The sequence below is a fragment of the Scyliorhinus torazame genome, chromosome 8 (assembly GCF_047496885.1).
Source record: "Scyliorhinus torazame isolate Kashiwa2021f chromosome 8, sScyTor2.1, whole genome shotgun sequence".
NCBI lineage: Eukaryota > Metazoa > Chordata > Chondrichthyes > Carcharhiniformes > Scyliorhinidae > Scyliorhinus > Scyliorhinus torazame.
The window spans coordinates 52,527,600-52,542,839 of NC_092714.1; the positions used below are offsets into that span (position 1 = coordinate 52,527,600).

The window sequence follows — 15,240 nt, forward strand, 5'->3', positions numbered from 1 at the left end:
TTAGGTATAAAAATTGGAAGACATTGAAAAATTATAATATAATAATAATAATAAACAAACAGCAACTTCGGGAGGACTGTTGTCTGCACTCTCCCCGCCAATGACAGCGGGAGCACATCCCACCTACGGAAGTCTCCTTTCATTTGCTCGACCACCCTGCCCAGATTTAACCTAAGGAGCTGACCCGAGTCTCCAGCCACCTGGATCACCAGGTACCAAAACCTCTTCCCCACTACTTTAAACGGTAACTCCTTCAGTCTCCACTCCTGCCCTCGTGCCTGGATCACGAACACCTCGCTCTTACCCATATTTAACTTGTAGCCTGAGAACCGACCAAATTCTTCTAATATCTCCATAATTCCAGACATCCTCCCCAATGGGTCTGTTATGTAAAGGAGCAAATCGTCCGCGTAGAGCGAGACCCTATGCTCCACCCCCCCTCTCCCTATCCCTTCAGGGCCATTGCCAAGGGCTCTATGGTGAGGGCAAACAGTAGTGGGGAGAGCGGATATCCCTGTCTTGTCCCCCACACAAACTAAAGTAATCTGACCGGACCCGGTTGGTCCTTACATTTGCCATCGATGCCTGGTATAGCAACCAGATCCAATCCACAAATCCCTGCCCGAACCCAAACCTTCCTGGGATATCCCACAAGTACTTCTACTCCACCCGATCAAAGGCCTTTTCTGCATCCATGGCTACTACCACCTCTACCTCGCGCCCCTCCGCTGGCATCATTATAACATTCAAAAGAGAGATCGGCCTATACGATCCACAGTTCTCTGGATCTTTATTCCACTTCAGAATAAGGGAAATTGATGCTTGCGATAGCGTTGCGGGGAGCACTCCCAGCTCCTTGGCCTCATTAAAAACCTTTACCAGGAGCGGCCCCAGCAACCCGGAGAACTTTTTGTAAAACTCGACCGGGTATCCATCAGGTCCCGGAGCCTTACCCGATTGCATCACCCCCAGTCTGTCTATCACCTCCCCAAGCCTTCCACCAGCCCCTTGTCTACCCTCGGGAACTCCAGCACCCCCCAAGAATCGCTTCATTACCTCCTCCCTGGCTGGGAGTTCCGATTTATAAAGTTAACTACAAAATTCCCAAAACACATCATTCACCCCCTCCGGGTCCACAGCCACCTTCCTTCCCTTATATCCTTTGCTTTCCCAATTTCTCTCACCACCTCCTGTTTCCTCAGCTGATGCACCAACATCCTGCTGGCTTTTTCCCCATATTCATACACCGCCCCCTTTACCCTCCTCAGTTGCCCCTCCACCTTACCTGTGGACAGGAGCCCAAATTCCATTTGGAGTCTCTGACACTCCTTCAGGAGCCCCTCATCCGGAGACTCTGCATATTTCCTGTCCACCTGTACAATTTCACCTGCCAGCCTGTCCAACTCCACCCATTCCGTCTTCTCCCTATGGGCCCGAATCAAAATGAATTCTCCCCCCTAATAACCGCCTTCAGTGCCTCCCATACCACCCCTGCCGAGATCTCACCCGTATCATTAATCTTTATATATCCCCGAATGGCCACCCTCACCCCCTCACACACCTCATCCTCTGCTAGCAGCCCTACATCTAACCTCCATTGCGGCCACTGGGCCTTTCCTTTGCTCACTTACAGGTCTACCCAGTGTGGTCACCACAATTACTGAGTATTCGGTATCCACCACCTCCGCCAGCAGCGTTTTGTCCAGCACGAAGAAATCTATCCTGGAATACACCTAGTGCACATGGGAGTAAAATGAAAACTCCTTACTCCTTGACCTCCCGAATCTCCATGGATCCACCCCTCCCGTGCGCTCCATAAACCCCTGCAGCTCTTTTGCCATTGCTGACACGTTTCCAGACCTGGGATTCGACCGGTCCAGTCTCGGATCCAGTACCGTGTTGAAATCCCCCCCATAATCAGTCGGTGTGAGTCCAGGTCCTGAATCTTCCCTAGTACCCTCCTAACGAACTCGACATCATCCCAGTTTGGGGCGTATATGTTCACCAGCACCACAGACATTCCCTCCAGCTTCCCGCTAACCATAATAAATCTACCCCCGGGTCTGTCTCTATCTTCCCAACCTCGAATGTCACCTTTTTGTTGACCAGAATTGCCATCCACCTCATTTTAAAGTCCAATCCGAATGGAGCACCTGTCCGACTCATCCCTTCCTCAGTCTAACCCGGTAACTCAACTTCAAGTGCGTCTCCTGCAACATTGCCACGTCCGCCTTCAGTTGCCTCAAGTGTGCGAACACAGGGGCTCTTTTGACCGGCCCATTCAGTCCACGAACGTTCCACGTGACCAACCTGGTCCGGGGGCAGCCTACCCCCCTCCCCTGTTGATCAGCCATAGCCTCTCCCAGGCCAGCCCTTGGCCCATGCCCCACACCTCACCTGGCCCGCCCTCCGGCACTACCGTCATCAACTCTTCTCCTCCACCACCTTAAAAGTCCTCTCCCCATCAGCAGTCTAACCGCCCCCCCCCCCCTCCCTCTCCCATCCCCCCCCCTTATGTTGGTCTTCAGCTCACCCCCCACTTTTCTTCCGTGAACTTTCCCTCCCAGCTAGCCTGACAGCCCCCACCCCTGGCACCTAGCATCCTACCCCCCCACTGGTTCCCTTTCCCCCTGCTCTTAATGCAAACTCTCAAAACAATGGCAAGAAGCAAGAACAAATGAACAATCCCTCCCAAGGTCCGAGCACAAAGGCCCACCTCTCCTCCCTTAAAGTATTATCTATTCAGCTAACCCCACACAGAACCGAATGAAAAATAAAATATATATACGAAGCCTCAAACGTCATTCTCAACATCGCAAATTGAGCATTGAAAGTTTAAAGTTTTACAAAACATAGCTCATAGCTCAGTTCCCCACAGTCAAAGCTCAAGGTCTTCATTCTCTTTCATTGTCTTTCATAAAGTCCACCACGTCCTCCGGTGAACCAAAGTACAATTCCCGACCCTCATAGTTCACCCATAGACGGGCCAATAAAGCAGTCCAAACTTTATTCCTTTTGCATACAGCGCTGACGTGACCTTGTTGAAACTCGCCCTCCTCTTTGAGAGTTCTGCTCCCAAGTTCTGGTACACCCGGATCTCAGCATCTTCCCACATACACCGTCTCATCTGCCTGGCCCATCTCATAATGCGTTCCTTGTCTAGGGACCGGTGCAGTCGTACCACCATTGCCCTCAGAGGCTCATGCCCCTGGGGCTTACGCATAAGTGCCCTGTGGGCCCGGTCCACCTCCAAAGGCTTGGCGAACGAAACTTCACCCATCAGCTTCTCCAGCATCTTCCCCACATACGCACCAGCATCCGATCCTTCTTTCCCCTCTGGCAGACCCACAATCGGGATGTTCTGCGTCCGAGAACGGTTCTCTAGGTCCCCCGCCTTCTCCAACAATCACTTCTGCTGGTCCTGCAGCATGCCGATCTCGGCTTCCATCAAGGTGGACTGCTCCTCATGCTCCTCCAATCTCTGGATCGCCTGTCCCTGGGTCGTCAGCCTCGCCTCCACGTGGTCAACCACCGCCCTAATTGAGTCCGCCACCTGGGCCAGGTCCTCCGCACATTGTTGGGAGAACTTCTCATTCAAGAAGCTCACTAACTGGTCCGTCGACCACTGAGCTGGCGGGGCCAAACCCTGCGCATCAGCCATTGCCACACTCGAAATCTGGTCCTCACTCGCCACCAACTTCTGATTCCTTCTTTTCCGATTTTTCCTGGAGCGCAGCTCCATAAACTAGGGTTCCCCTCCTTCTGTTCCTGGTTCTACACCCTTACTTTACAAAATTCCGACAATAATCCGGCGTAAAAGCCACAAAAAGATCACCATGAGCGGGAGCTGCCAAATTTGCGACCTTTCACTCCATGGCCGCCATCGGAAGTCCCAAACTCCCAGAGTTAGCATGCATCTGGCATTTCTGGAGGGTTCTGGTGGGTGTTGGGCAATGTTTCCTCCAAGCTGTTCTGGCGTGTAGCCATGCAACAATCTGCAATGTGCCACACAATGTAATAAACAGGGTGTGCACAGAAAATAAAATTTAGAGGGAACTCACAAGGTAATCTGGATCCCTTGTCGTTATCTCTCAAAACGCCAACGGATTTATTACCGGTAGCTGCTTTTAAGACTTTTAAACACATAGTACACAAAAGTTCAATGAGGAAGAAGAGCAGAAGCAAAAGCCACAGCCACTTATTTAACTGTGGAGCTTAATAAGATATTTTGTGATGCTTGTTTTTGAATTCCTAAGTCTGCCGCAGCTTCTATTGACTTTGTGTTGTCTTTACTACAGGAGCTCCACTGAGAAACAAGCAGAGAAGATTGGAAGCCAACAGTAAGGAAACAGAGCAGATAGATTTGGGCATCATGGTTGCCAGAGCTGTTGAATGATAGTTTGTAACATGATGATCTCATCTCCTATTGTGAAATGAGACACATTGTCTGACCCTTTTTATTTATATATAAAATCAGGCCAAATTGAACAGTAAGTGAATATTTGACAAAGAGATTATTAAATTACATAGTTTCTCAAAATAACATGTGTAATGTAATCTAAATAGAACAGGAACTACACCATCTCTGTAAAAAGAAATGTAATGAAGCTGATTAGCGCACTTCTCACATAAAAGAACCCTACTCGACTATGGTTCACTAGGTATGATGATTTTAGACTGTCATTAAGCTTTCATACTTTTGTTAGGATTGGCAATTCCAACAGCCGAAATGCTATTTGAAATTATAGTGCCCAACAAATATTAAGGATTTCCTGAATGCACTTTGAAATATATGGATGAAAAATCACATGCAGTGTATCCTTGCTATTATTGGGCATGTTGAACAGTTAAAAGCGAATAATTGAACTGAACCATAGAGGAAAAGGCTTTCAATGATAAGCATGGGATGCTAATAGAAGGAAGAATGGGTTATGTTCTGCAAGTATGATTATTCTTCATAAGGCACGGTAGCACAGTTGTTAGCATTATTGCTTCACAGTGCCAGGGACCCGGGTTTGATTCCCGGCTTGGATCACCGTCTACATGAGCGACCCCATGGGGTCTGCATGTTCTCCCCGTGACTGCGTGGGTTTTCTCCGGATACTTCGGTTTCCTCCCGAAAGATGTGCTGTTGGGTAATTTGGACATTCTGAATTCTCCCTCAGTGTACCTGAACAGGCGCCGTAGTGTGGCGACGAGGGGATTTTCATAGTAACTTCATTGCAGTGTTAATGTAAGCCTACGTGTGACACTAATAAAGATTATTATTATATGGCTGTTATGATAACACATAAGGGAGTGGTGGTGGGGTAGTCTGTGGACTAGTAATCCAGAGACCCAGGGTAATGCTCTGGTGATGAGGTTCAAATCCCACCACAGCAGGTGGTGAAATTTGAATGTTGATTGTTGTAAAGATTTATCTGGTTCACTTATGTCCTTCAGGAAAGGAAATCTTATACTTGGCCTTCTGGCGCAACAATAGCGGGTCTGACTCCAGATCAGAAGGTTGCGAGTAGAAATCACGTCAGACTCACAAAGTTTTCCTGCAGCTGGTACCATGAATTTCTGTGTGTGTGGGGATGTTCTCGAAATGACTACGTTCAAAAGTATAATGCAAATAATCTTTGTTCTTTAGGGTTTTGGCCAAGAGTGATATCATGACCGGTACTGGCTTGGGAGGCCGAAGGGCCTGTTCCTCTGCTGTATTGCTCTTTGAAATGCGTGTGCAAGGAAATTGTAGAATAATGGGTTATTGGATATGTTAATGAGACCGTGATGATATCGATAATGTAAGACATTGAGCTGTGGGCATTGGTGAGACCACATCTGGGCCACATTAGGGGCGGGTTTAGCACAGTGGGCTAAACAGCTGGCTTGTAATGCAGAACAAGGCCAGCAGCGCGGGTTCAATTCCCGTACCGGCCTCCCCGAATAGGTGCCAGAATGTGGCGACTCGGGGCTTTTCACAGTAACTTCATTGAAGCTACTTGGGACAATAAGCAATTATTATTATTATCTCAAATACTGTATGCAGTTTTGGTCTCCTTATTTAAGGAAGGATGCAAATGCGTTGTAGGAGGTTTACTAGATTAATACCTTCAATGAGCTATCCTCCTTGCATCATAGCTGCCATCAACTTTTTCATCAGTACAGATGTGATTTCTAGCGACAGGCCTCTATTGTCAAGTAGATCTTCAATTAAAAGACTTTGGGCGTGATTCAGCAGACTGATGTTAAAGTCCACTGAACGTCACGTTCAGCAGGGTGATTCTTGACGGCTGCAGCACTGAGAAACATCCCACTATCTAACGGCACTTTGCCCTATTTTGGGCTTTGGTGAGTTTCTCCCCACTGAGGCCACACTTAAGAGGGTGGCTCTCCCACAATGGCACTGTCAGGTTGGCATTGCCAAGCTGCCCGGATGCCGGGGGGAGTGCTAGGGTGCCACCCTGTCCTGTCTTTGAACACCCGGGGGTCTCCAGTGGCCTTGGGACCCCCAAGGTGCCATTATGCCTGGTCCACCTTGTGAGGACCAGTACCAGCTCTGAAGAGGTCTCCCAGGCGCAGCCAGTGAGTACCGGGTGCCGGATTAATCCGGTTTCTGGGTATTTAGCGTCTCATTTAAATATTCATATCTGTATCTCGTCCAGTGAGGATGAGATCCAAATCGTACCAGACGGAATGATTTGATTCACGATCGTCCCGGCATGGAGCCAGATTTGGGGCTTGCGTGCAATTCACCCATTGCGCCTGGAACGCTGCCGGGCGCAACTGGGTTGCGCTTTGTTTCTGCTTATTTTAAAGAAAATGTGTTCTTGAGTTTCATTTTTTTCTAAGCCTTAATTTAAAAAAGGGAATCTGCCAATATACTAGCAATTGTATCCTTTTGCAATTACATTGTTAAGCCAATTGCCCTGTTAAACTCAGGTGATGATCATTGGTTCAACTTCCAAAAGAGTTTAATTGATACAGCTAGACAGTGAGGTGTGGAGAGTAGAAAGAGACTATTCATATGCTGAGTTGCTTTGAGAATCAACTTTTTGAGGTAAAAGACAAGATTCAGACTTACTCCTTCATCATCTACTATAATTGGAATTAACAAGGACTGTCCAACATGGAGAGCTGAATGCTTTGTTTGTGGCAAAACTGGTCACTTTAAACAGCTTTGTAAACCTAAACCAGAATTTGAGGGAAGAAAGCTAGAGCATATTCCCAACCATTCTGAAGTCCATGAAATAAAAAAGATACCTTTCCAACCGAATGATTTCCGAGGGAAAATCAAAGAAGTCAATAAACAGTTCTGTTCTGTGCATTTGGAAGATGAAGGCTACACGATGGAGTTCAAGTTTGACACCGGAGCTGAAGTCTCTGGGCGCAATTCTCCCATCGGGAGTCTAAGTGCCGACGCCGGAGTGTTTCACTCTGGTGTTGGAGCCCGCTCCCAGCCCCCTATTCTCCCGCCCCCGGGGGGCTAGGATGGCATCGCGTCATTTACACGTGCCGGGCCTTGGCGCCACATAAAAGCGGCGCCGCGTAAATGACGTCACCCGCGCGGTTGCCGTCCTCGCTGAGGCCGCCCCGCAACAAGATGTCGGATGGACCTTGCGGGGCAGCGGAGGAAAGGAGGTCCTCCTTCAGAGAAGCTGGCCCGCTGATCGGTGGGCACCAATCACGGGCCAGACCCCATTTGAGGCCCCGCCCGGTGCAGGAACCCCCCCCCCCACGTTCCCGCCGTCGGCAACCTGGAGCGAAATTCTCCTACCCGCCCCGCCACATTTCTGCCCCAACTGGCCGGCGGGAGTCTCCGTAACACCAGCCGGTCAATGGGGTTTCCCATTGTGGGGCAGTCCTACGCTGTTGGGAAACCCCCGGGCGCCGGCAAAACGGAGACTCCCGCCGGCGGAGAATGACGCCCCAGGTGTGAACAGCGCCGGCGGGAACCCGTCCTGTTGGGCAGGCCGCTCGGCCCAGAGAATCGCCGCTCGCCCGTTGCAAACGGCGAGTGCCGATTCTCCGAGTGGCCAGCCGTGATTCTCGCCGCGCCGGTTTGGGGGGGGGGGGGGAGAAACGCGTGCGGGTGTTGGGGCGGCGTGGCGGGACACGCGCGGCGCCCCCGCGATTCTCCCGCCCAGCGTGGGGGGGGGAGAATTCCGCCCTCTGTCTCATCAGACAGATTGGACAGGCTCCCAAATTAGCTTAAAGAAGTCAAAAAACAACCATCTGATTTAAAGCTACAAGGACCTCGAGGCACAGATCTCCAAGTGAAGGGGTAGTTAACCACTACGCTTAGGCATGAAGAAAATAAATTAACAAAACTATTTATATTTTGCAGAAGTAGTTAACCTCTCTACTCAGCAGGTCTGCGTGGTCCTGTACAGAAGCTTGACGAGGTTTCAATAGAGGACAACAAAGTTACATTCAAGGATGAATTTCCAAAGATGGGTGAAGGACCAACAGACTTAAATTTAGCAGTTGCATGGGAAGTTCACTCTTTACGCAGTAAGTCAGTGTTAATGAAAGAAGCATCATTCACTGGATTACAGGTTGCAGATACGGTAGCCTTGTGGATAGCACAATTGCTTCACAGCTCCAGGGTCCCAGGTTCGATTCCAGCTTGGGTCACTGTCTGTGTGGAGTCTGCACATCCTCCCCGTGTGTGCGTGGGTTTCCTCCGGGTGCTCCGGTTTCCTCCCACAGTCCAAAGATGTGCAGGTTAGGTGGATTGGCCATGATAAATTGCCCTTAGTGTCCAAAATTGCCCTTAGTGTTGGGTGGGGTTACTGGGTTGGGTGCAGGTGTTGATCTTGGGTAGGGTGCTCTTTCCAAGAGCCGGTGCAGACTCAATGGGCCGAATGGCCTCCTTCTGCACTGTAAATTCTATGATTCTATGATATCTTACTACTTCTTGCGGATGGACTAGACAGTGGGGAAATAGAAGGCACTGAAAAGGATGGAGACCATCCACCAGAGGAGTCTAGACCTCAGTTGGCTCTTTCCTGACAAAGGACATGAGAAGAAAGCCATTGCACAAGCAGTTGATCTGTTGGGAGATAAGGTCCTCTTTGACTCCACTGTCGATTCAGATAGAGGTCTCCATTGTCTTTTCTGAGAAGTCAATTGAATCAGGATCACAGAATCTTTACAATTCCGAAAGATGCTATTTGGCCCTTTGAAAGAACAATCCACCTAGTCTCATTCCCCTGCCTTATTCTCATAGTCTGACACATTATTTCTTATCAGATAGCAATCCATTCTTTTTTGAATACCTCAATTGAACCAGCTTCCACCTTCCATTCAGGAAGTCCATTCCAACTCCAACCTCCTCTGGATGAAAAGTTTTTTCTTCAGATCACTTTTACTCCTTCTGCCCCCTATTTCTTGATGTACACTTGAGTGAGAATAGTTTCTCACTAGTTACCCTATCCATACCCCTCAGGTTCTTAAATACCTTCATCAAGTCGACTCTGCCTTCTTTTCTCCAAGGAAAATAGTTGCAACCTTTCCAATCTACCCTGGAATCATTCTTGTAAATATCCTCTGTACTCTCTCCAATGCCTTCACATACTTCCTCAGGTATGGCAGCCAGAGTTGGGCGCAGTACTCCAGATCCAGCCTAACTAATGGCTTATAAAGGTTCAAGATGACCTCCTTACTCTTGTACTCAATACCCCTATTAAGAAAGCCTAAAATACTATCTGCTTTATTAATTGCTCTCTCAACATGTCCTGCCATATTCAATGATTTGTGTGCGTATACACTAAGGTACCTCTGTTACTGTATCTCCTTTGACGTTTCTCCCTTTATTTTACACCGGACGCGATCCAACGGCCAATTCACCCAGGTCCTGCGAGGCATCGGAGTCAGAATCCCGCCCACAAGGGATGGGACCAAATGGCGCGCGCCAACACCAGTTTTAAACTGGCTTTGGCGAACTTGCCCGTATCCCGGCATTGCGGGATCCATCGACCTCCCCAGTGAAGCCGCAGCCGAGCGCCTTTCAGCACGGGTCCGCCTGAATGGCACCCGGGGGTGTCTCCCAGGCCAACAGAGATTGCTGGGTGGTCAGGGTCAGTGCAGGGTGGCTCCCTGACCCTCCCCCTGGAACCTGTGCACCTTGGCACTGCCCAGCTGGCACCTCGGTACTGCTACCCTGCCACTGCCAAGGTGCCTGAATGGCACTGCCAAACTGGCTGGAGTACTGCCTGGATGCCAGTGAAAGGGTGCCCGAGGGCCAAGATGGCACTGCCAAGGGTCAGGGGCCACTGGGGGCTGTTTCCATGAAATTAGCAGGGAGGGAGGGTTTGGGGGGGGGGGGTGGTGCCTGGAAGGGAGGGGGTGCTACAAGGGGGCTTTGGGGGGCCTGAAGAGGGGGCCCCCCAGGGACCCCATAGCTGGGTGTCCTCACTTGGGTAATGTGGGATAGTGCCCATGTGTGTGGGGGCCAAAATTGCCCATGGGTGGGGGACCCAGAAGCTCACTTGAGATTGGGGCATCCTTTCAAAATGGTGGCCCGATCTCTGAGTTCAGCTCTACAGTGTTAATAAAAATTCTAAGGATGCGAATCTCCGTAAAAGTTCTAGGTTCATTTTTGTCGGTTTTTCAGGGAGTTTCCCTGCTGGTATTCAATGACACTTCATCACTTTTTTGGGCCCTGGGGAGTTTCTCACCAGTTTAGCCCACACTTAGGGTGCGAATCTCCAGTCTTGTTAATCTCTCGCTCAAGCGAGATGAGGCCGGTGAATAACGGGATAGGCCACAAACAAGAACCGCGCCAGGCACCAAACAGTTTGCAATGCAATCGCCCCACTCCCATAAGCGAAATCAGGATCTCGCCATGGTGAGAAACCAATTATCATCACTTAAGCCCTATTTCCATACAACTAACAAGAGGCACCCCATATCCAAAGGCCTCCCGTCATTCAACGGCCTCCCCAGCAAGTGGTCATGCTGCCGCCGATTAGTACTCCTTATGAAAAATGAAAACCTGGCGGAAGGGCTTCTGTGGGAGCCTCGGAGATGAATATCCATCTTTGCTCACAGGCAAAGGGCCTGGGGATGCTGGGATTGCCGCTCCTGTGCTTGGTGTGGGGTAGAGGACTATGGCCGGGGTTGGGGGACCCTCCATAGGGGTGGGCTGCCATAGGAGGGTGGGGGATAGGCACTGAGGGAGCAACCGGGGGGGAACCGCTCATGGCACCATCTGCCCTGGATCATGTTTACCCGTTCTGGGGGCAACCCTTGTCCATGCCCGTCTGCTCCAACGACCACCCATAATCCTCGATGACCACCAAGGCCTCTGGCCATGTGGCTGAAGGCTGTTACTAATAGTGAATTGGCAATCATGGTTAAATGAGCATTTCACATATCCAAGTGGATTCCCGTGGTTAGGTGTGCCGCAGCATGTGGAAATCATTGCCCAGCATCCCAAACACACCTTGATGCCTGTACACTGTGCCTGAACTCTGTGGGAGGTACCACACACACAGCAGCCAACATCCAAACACCCAGGGAATGGGAGAAAGTTCTGGGACATGCCCGTGGCCGGGGGTGGGTGGGTGCCATGGGAGGAGCCTCGAGAGATGAGCCAAGGTTTTGGAGGTCGACCTGTATTATGGAAGAAAGTGACAGAAGAATAATACTGGTTGTGTACAAACGTGTTGAATGTGTAATACAAGCCTTCACGCTACCGATGGTGCCGCTCCCTACCCTCCCAACTGGCATCTACCTTCCCTACCTAACACCCCCACCCCCTCCCCCCCTCCCCCAGTGTCCTTCGTGATCCTCAACATGCTTTACCGCTATGTCTAGGTATCTCCCCAGGATGCACATCTGAGGTGGAGACAGCCAGCTGCTTACCTCGTCCCTCGATGCCCCTGGCGTGTGTTCTCTGGGGGCTCTGAGGTCGGAGGGCCCCATCTCACTTGTCAGCAGCACATGCACAGCCATGCCACCCTGTCCTGTGTTCTGACTTTGAGGCACGGCCTCAGGAGAGGGGTGGAACTCAGGGGAGCTGATGGCCGCTGTCGCCATTCCATGGGACGGGTCCAGGTTGGCACCTATCACCCCCTCCTCCCAGTCAGTATCCATTGGGCCCTGTGTTCACTTTGGTATGGAGAGGCAGATGGTTCGAGCCCAGGCTGCCCCTGCGCCACCTGGCTCTGCCTGTCCTGACGGTTCCCCATGGTCTTCACTATCATGCCAAAGCTCTTGGCGATGCTCCTCAGCGACTGGGCTATGCTTTGCAGTGCCTCCACAATGCCCACCTGCGACTGGGACAAGCACTGCAGCACCTCGGCCATTCCCATCTGAGAGTGAGGCATGTCCCGTAGAACCTCATCAAGGTCAACCTGCTACCGGGTGACATCCCCCAGCGAGTCGGACATTCTGCTGAGACCCTCAGTCATGGCCGTCACTGACTATGCGACACCTTCACTGATGGTGCCAAAGTCATACACCAGGCTTTCCACTGTAGTCAGCACCCTAGCAATGTTGGCCTGGTGCCACACTGCCGGTGACATCTCCTGTGCCCGTAGCCTCTGGGACTCCTCCAATCGGTTATGGATCTGCTGGAGTGACGCTGACATCTCCCTCTGAATGTCCCGGCTATTCCCTATTGCTTCCAACAGGGGAATGGGTTTCGATATCTGTAAGTTAGGCATTTCGTTAGGGAGTAGCTGGTTACGTTTCCGAAGTAACAACCCCAGCGCTGCAAGAAAGAATTTTGTCCGAGGAGGAGGGAAGGATCCCGGGCGCATATTATGGGGAGTTGATGGAGAGAGGACAGTCTTCCATGGTGGAAATAAAACATGTATTGTAAAGGAGCTGGGGGCTTATAGAAGCCGAGCTATGGGTTAATGCCCTGAGGAGAGTAAACGCTTCTTCCTGATGTGCGAGACTGAATCTCATCCATTTCAAGATGGTGCATAGGGCTCACATGACTGTGTCAAGGATGAGTTGGTTCTTTCCAGGAGTAATGAATGGAGGCAGGTGGTACGCAAATGGACCGGCAAATCATGTCCACATATTTTGGGCAAGCCCGATGTTGAATGAGTTTTGGGAGGCCTTTGCGGGAACTTTGTCAAAGGTGCTGGGGGTCAAGGTGGCTCAGAGACCATGGGTGGCAATATTTGGAGTTTCAGAAGATCTGAGAGTGCAGGCGGGGAGAGAGGCTGACATGTTGGCCTTTGCCTCCCTGATAACCTGGAGGCGGATACGGTTAGCAGGGCAGGACTCAGGACAAACCTAAAGTGACAGTGTGGCTGAGCGACATGGCAGAGTTTCCGTATGTGGAAAAGATAATGTTTGTGATTAAAGGCTCAGGTTGAGGTTCTTCTCAAGGTGGAGGTTGTTGAACGAGGTCTTTAAAGAGAGGTGAAACGTCAGTTTGGGGTTGGGGGGATGTTGGGGAAGGGGTTTGCTGGAGGAGTTCTTTTGTTATTATAATTGGAAAATGGGGCAGGTGCTGGGACGGAGGGGTTTGGGGCATTTGGAAGATGATTTGTGAAGGTTGTTATCTGATATCATGGGCGAGATTCTCCGACCCCCCGCCGGGTCGGAGAATCGCCGGGGGCTGGTGTGAATCCCGCCCCCGCCGGTTGCCGAAGTCTCCACCACCGGATATTCGGTGGGGGCGGGTATCGCGCCGCGCCGGTTGGCGGCCCCCCCGCTCGATTCTCCGGCCCGGATGGGCCGAAGTCCCGCCGCTAAAATGTCTGTCCCGCCGGCGTAAATTAAACCACCTACTTTACCGGCGGGACAAGGCGGCGCGGGCGGGCTCCGTGGTCCTGGGGGGGGGCGCGGGCCGATCTGGCCCCGGGGGGTGCCCCCACGGTGGCCTGGCCCACGATCGGGGCCCACCGATCCGCGGGCGGGCCTGTGCCGTGAGGGCACTCTTTCCCTTCCGCCTCTGCCACGGTCTCCACCATGGCGGAGGCGGAAGAGACTCCCTCCACTGCGCATGCGTGGGAGTGCCGTCAGCGGCCACTGACGCTGCTGCGCATGCGCCGCCCGGAGATGTCATTTCCGCGCCAGCTGGCGAGGCACCAAACGCCATTTCTGCCAGCTGGCTGGGCGCCAAAGGCCTTTTCCGCCAGCTGGCGGGGCGGAAATTCGTCCGGCGCCTACCTAGCCCCTCAATGTTGGGGCTCGGTCCCCAAAGATGCAGAGCATTCCGCACCTTTGGGGCGGCGCGATGCCCGTCTGATTTGCGCCGTTTTGGGCGCCAGTCGGCGGACATCGCGCCGTTTCCGGAGAATTTCATGTCTTTTTTTTCTGTATGAAACTGAAAATGCCTCGAATAAAAATGCTTTCAAAAAATATGCACGCATACACTCCAAATGTTCACTAAATGACACAAAATAAATTCTGTTCTTATGTATTATGAAAATCAGATACAGTATGGAGCAAACGTACATACAACGCACCCCTTACAAGACTGTTTCCTGTGTTTGCCTGTTGGGGGACCAAGTTTCCTGATTGGTCTTAGAAGCTGCCACAGAATTTGTAGCTCTGCTTTGGCCTGCAATAGATGGTATTGCAACTGTTATGCAAGGGAGATATTAGGAAATTGGGTCCAGAAATGAGACCCCAATGTGGCAGGCAGTTTGGTGTAAAACAGGCTGAGGGAAAAAAAAACTGCTAGCACAGAGTCAGACAGATACACCCCACCTGGCTGAATTACATTCTCTCCATCAGACTTAAACTCAGGTGGTAATCAAACCCGCACCTTTAATACCTATTCCCACATTTGGGGAACCATTAAAAGGAAGATTTAGTGGGCCTTTATCAGATCAAAAGGAAACTGAGTGAAGTGAATGATTTGATAAGAATGGCAGAGAGAAGGAAGACTCCCAGAGAGTGCTAGGTGAATAGACTAAAAAGTTATTTTAATAGAGAAAGAAAGAAGGAAGAAGTGTTCGTCGTTGTAACTCAGGGAGAAGAGATAAATTCAGACAATTCTGCATTTGACATTCCTCAAATTGGGCAATGAGGAAACATTCAAACATTTGAATAAATTATTGAGTTACCTTCTGGAGGAAATTCAAATTGGCCTGAAAGAGTCATTGGAGTCACAGAGAGCTGTGGGAGGACAACTTGAGATGTAGAAAAGTAATTACGCAGGATGTAGCTATCGGAAATGATGTTCCCATTAAACAACACCCATGCAAGCTCAATCCGCGAACAACAGCACAGATACAAACGGAGATGGCTGCTGAACATAAAATAAACATAGAACCCCTT

General features: G+C 50.7%; 1 protein-coding gene across 1 annotated transcript in view; it reads left to right on the forward strand.

Moving 5' to 3' along the window:
• Window positions 1–15,240, forward strand: part of LOC140428854 (zona pellucida-like domain-containing protein 1) — a 132,575-nt gene that overhangs the window by 12,032 nt on the left and 105,303 nt on the right. Inside the window, exons 2-3 of the mRNA XM_072515507.1 lie at window positions 4,299–4,340; window positions 7,183–7,364. Coding sequence (XP_072371608.1) covers window positions 4,299–4,340; window positions 7,183–7,364 — 224 coding nt within the window. The remainder of the gene's footprint in view (window positions 1–4,298; window positions 4,341–7,182; window positions 7,365–15,240) is intronic.